This window comes from Syngnathus leptorhynchus, chromosome 9 (assembly GCF_054491065.1).
Source record: "Syngnathus leptorhynchus isolate UIUO chromosome 9, UIUO_Slep, whole genome shotgun sequence".
Classification (NCBI taxonomy): Eukaryota; Metazoa; Chordata; class Actinopteri; order Syngnathiformes; family Syngnathidae; genus Syngnathus; species Syngnathus leptorhynchus.
The window spans coordinates 8194291-8199053 of NC_141203.1; the positions used below are offsets into that span (position 1 = coordinate 8194291).

General features: G+C 42.8%; 1 protein-coding gene across 1 annotated transcript; it reads right to left on the reverse strand.

Annotated features, from left to right (window-relative positions):
- Positions 1–503: 503 nt before the first annotated feature.
- fastkd5 (FAST kinase domains 5) lies at positions 504–4436 on the reverse strand. Its single transcript, XM_085921124.1, has 2 exons — positions 4343–4436; positions 504–3583 (listed from the first exon to the last, which is right to left on the reverse strand). Exon 2 carries the CDS (start codon positions 3570–3572, stop codon positions 1149–1151), a length of 2424 nt encoding a protein of 807 aa, XP_085777250.1. The 5' UTR covers positions 3573–3583; positions 4343–4436; the 3' UTR covers positions 504–1148.
- Between the last annotated feature and the right edge of the window lie 327 nt (positions 4437–4763).

Sequence of the window (4763 nt, forward strand, 5' to 3'; positions counted from 1 at the left end):
AGGGGTGCTTGAGCACTTCCCAAAAATTGTCTCGGAACACCTTTATGTTTGGCACCATTTTGAAGGATCTGGGATACACACAGCTCAGCGCTCACCAACACGGGACTTGGCAGCTGGTAACCCTCGAGGACCACATGAGTAGCCCATGAACCTGTTAAAAATAGAAAAGCTTGTTATTGTTCTTATGTTATTTCTCTGAAATGCTATTGAAGTGATCATATGAAATTTAAATGCTTGCAGAGATTCATAATAGCAATGTTGCATATTTACATCTTCTCCTTTGTGTGATTCACAGCTTAAACATAGCAATGGGACCAATTAACAATCACTTCTACAGAAAATATGAATACTGAATCTTTTTTCAATTTAATTATATGTCAAAAGTGTAGGTGTATTATTTGAATGTATCACATTTATTGTGGTAGCAGTTTGCAAGGTAGAAAAGCCCATCTAAAGACATCAGAATGAACGTACTACATTGTCATACAAAAGTCATGACGCAGCTTTTGAACTGGAATTTATTGGATGATGCATTGTACTAGTACCTTGTTGGAGAGCGCCCTCTAGTGGCATCATTTATAATAGCAGCAAATGTTTAAACACAATATAGATATTTTTCCTGGTGGTCTTTTATTTGTTGTTTTCTTAGGAATTGTGGCTGAATTTTCCAATTCAAATTATATTCGGATAGATGGACGGATCTGAACAAACTAGTATGACGTTTGAAATAAAATGTACATTATATATATTTTAAAAATGTTTTACATAAGAAAAAGGATATTGTAATGTATAAACCATTGTTACAAAGCCCTGAAAAACATAAAATTACATTAAAATTGAAAACCAGATAAGTAAATTGTGAATGAGGTTTTAATGTAACAAAACGAGTAAAAAAAGACTAGGGTGTGGATACTTTTGCAAGACACTGCACAAATATATTGTGCCTCATTTTGATAGTGTGAGGACAAAGATAATGACAAATGGATGTTTTTTTTTTTTTTTTTAAACAAATTTTGAGATTTAATTTTATCATACAGTATATGGATGATGTACACAAAAGTCTATCAGGACATTTTCTATGCTTAGCACATTCGTATGGCAAATTTGTAAAGCATCCTATTTCATTCAAAACCAGCAGCTGTGTGAGGTCAAGTTTCCAGGCTGTTGTAGAGCTTGCAGTGAAGGTAGGCCATCTTCTCAGTTCTGCTTTTTCTCAACATAGGAAGCCACTCGTTATAGCAAAGCTCTACAACCTTGTAACCCGCCAACTCCAGTTGCCTTCTCTTCATGGCGTAAAGGCCCAGTAGCTGTTGTGACTGTATGCAGTAGTGGTTCCGGCTGGACACTTGGATGGCGAGTTTCACGATGGCGCCGGGGTCTGCGGGGGCTGATCTTCGGCTGCTGGGAGCGGTGATCATTTCTGTGATGGCGCCCGTCAAGTTTAGCCTGGTGTCAAACAAAGTTTGTCTTTCATCGGGCTGCACAGCAGAAAGAGTTTGAACTTTGGGAGGGGCGATTGGTGGACCTGGGAGGTTCTTGGCATTTGTAAGTTGTGCTATGAGATTGTCAGTCACGCTCACACCTAGATTCATTCTCCCCAAACCCTGCTTTGGAGGACATTTGGAAGAACTGTTCTGGATGACTGTTTGAGATTCCGGATTAACGGGAAGGGGCTGACCAGAAGAGTCAAGGTGCACTTCAAGGTCGATGGATCGCATGTGGGGCAGGATCATTCTTTTACACACAAACTTGTCTCCTCCCAGCAATTCTTGCAGTGCAGCCTCTGCCTCCTTCACCTCAAATTTCTGACACACGTCCGATTGGACAAACTTCCACAACATTTCTTTCACCTCTTCTCTCAGTTGGAGGCTCAGCCGAGGACCGGTCCAGTGGGGCAACTCCAGAGCCACAGCTCTGTCCAAGGTGAACAAGTCTTTCTTCAGATCCAGTTGCGGTGACTTCAGCGCTAAGCTGACAAAGTCCGGGCTCAAGGCTAACTCGATCAGGTCCTCAGGGAACTGCGAGACGAAGGCTAGGCCGAGAAGACCGGTGAGCAGATGTTCTGGGTAGCGTAGAAATTCAGCCTTCTTCAGTCTAAGAGCCTCGGTAAGACTTTGGTAAAAACTTGGACTTTGAGCAGGGAGGAAGCCTAAGTTGCCATAAGCCCACAACAGCTTGCATGAGTCTTTACTCCGGCAGTGTGGCACCAGCGCTGGAATTCTCTCGGCGATGGCGACGAGGATGCCGTTGTTGCGGTAATGCAAAGCCGAGCAAGCCAGCGCCACGTGCATGAGCCCCTTAACTCCCATCCCATGAGATCGTCGCGGCACCTCGTGCGTCATGGCCTCCATCCAGGCGCTGTGAAACAAGTAGCTGAAACGCAGGTATTTGAACACATTGACCATGGCAAAGTCACTCATATCCCCAACGAGGGAGTGCGCCTTATTGACGAGGCGAGTCACCGCTACTTCTGAAAGGGCAGTTTGGGATTTGAAGAGGCCCAAGCAGACTGCACCAACCTCCTCCGGCTGGAGCTGCTGGACGTGTCGCACGAGTAGCTGCTCGATGGGCTCGATCAGAACTTTGGGGCACTGCCTCCCTTCTCCCATGATGTACAACAGTTGGACCAGCTCTGGGAGCCTGACTTGTCCAAGATATAAATGGACTAAGTCATAAAGTAGCTTGAGGAATTGAGGCACCTTCCTGCCAAGGCAGCGCCACAAGTCGGCTGCCAAAAGCAACTGGTCTAAAGTCATCCGGTCGGCACGGCGCCGCAGCTCAGCTTCGTACAGCCCGAGTACCGTGTGACTATGAGGCATTTCCAGCCACACTAATGAGCTCAGTATGTTCAGGAGCTCATGGAGAGAAAAGAGGCGAAGGTTCTCCACCGAGTAGCGAAGAAGTATGATGAAGCGTTGGTCAGTCTTCACCAGTGACACCTTGTCAGCGTCGGTGTGGCTGAGCTCCTCAAAGAAACAACAAATGTTGGACGGTTTCATGGTGCCTTTAAGGAAAGACACTTTCCGTAGTACTTGCACCACCTGTTCCCATTCAATGGGAGGAGGTCTTTGGGTAAGATCAAGGGTTCTGGATGAATAATCAGGCCGGCACTTGAGAAAAGCACGAGCATCAACTTGAACATCAGGTGACGTGGATATTCTTTGATGGAGCTGCACTGATATTTTGGATTCGGAACCTCGGTTGAAGGCTAAGTCGAGCAAAGTGTTTTTGGAGCTGGAAAGATGCCGTGAGGAGTTTATGCTGTAGCGATTGCTCTGCTGCCAGAAAGAAGGAGCCAGAGTGGGGAGACATGGTTCTTCATCATCAATATCACCTTGACTGTTGGAGAGGGCAGATTTGGTTCCTACAGGGTGGTGAAATGAAGATGGGCTATAATGGACCCTGTAGTCATCAAGCGGAAGGGCATCCATGAGTTGGAACTCCGACGTTCTTTTGTCCTGCTCATCCGAATCAATCTCAAGTTCGCTAATAACGCGGTGAGCAAAACCCTTTTTCAAACCCGAAAGGGAGCGTAGCCTCGGTCTCAAGCGACACAGCACGCAGGCAGCCATGAATCTGTCGGCTGAAAAAGACAAATGCGAGACTGTGACTGTTTTGTTTTATATCACAATGTAATGTTATAGTTTAAATGTAAACTAAATCATAAAAATACAGTAGAAGAATAAAAGTAAAACAGTTACTATTTCATTATATTATGAACTCATTCAATACGTACTTTTTATTCCCATAATATTTACAGTAAACATTATCATCCGAACTAGGACACATTTTTAATGGGCTCTGTTTAAATCATCCAAGTAAATGCAATTACATTTTCAAACTGATTCTGCATTTTGCTTAATCACCCATGTATCAACAGTAAATAAATTTGTGAAAGTCAAGGACTGGGGAAAAAAAGTCCTTAAAATCTAATGTTAGTATGTTAGTTATTTCTTGTAAAGATGAAATATAAACGAGCTGCACTATACTTAAATATATGCATTACTTTATTACATTACATGCCATCTTTTTAGTTTCACGTTGCACCATTGGACATAACCTTTCACTGACAATGGCAATAAAATCGCTTTCTGGGGTACAGTAAATTGAATTCAAATGAGAGTCATTTCTGCGACGAATAGATGACCATACACCATTGAAATCAATTTGAAGTACTCATTACTGAACATGCTGTAACACAACTACCATAACACTGAAGACCATGCAAACACGGAATGTTGCAATTGATTAAAAGCAATATTGTTTACACTTTGTATTACCCTCAATTTCATTTGTGTGTTCAGAGGAATTAAGAACACATAAGTGTTCACACTAAACTCACCATTACTTCCTCGACGTGAAAGTGTAGATGTGATGGTATTGACGTGAAGTTGACATGAGGTTGAGCATGGGGAAGGTGAACGTCCGACGCAGTCTCCTACTACGGAATTAACAGGAAATCCTGAAATACTTGTACCTTCGTAATAAAAAGCTTCAACCCGTTCCAGGGAACATTGTGAGCTAAGATGAAAAAAGGCGAGGAATATATTTCACTTTTGTGCAAAATATGCAGTAATGAATTGCAACACAGAAGTTTTCTTGGTCGTTTATTGTGATTAAGTGTAATCACGTGAATGGATAGGTTCTTATTTTGAAATATTTCAAATGTCATGGTACTTCCGGTAAAGGCGGTCGTAACGTAGCAGCGTTACCTACGGTAACCCGGTAGTGTCAAAAAGACGAAACGCAATTGTTAATACATT

Excerpts from the sequence above, each read along its gene's own strand:
- fastkd5 (XM_085921124.1), bottom strand. The coding sequence starts at position 3,572 with ATGGCTGCCTGCGTGCTGTGTCGCTTGAGACCGAGGCTACGCTCCCTT.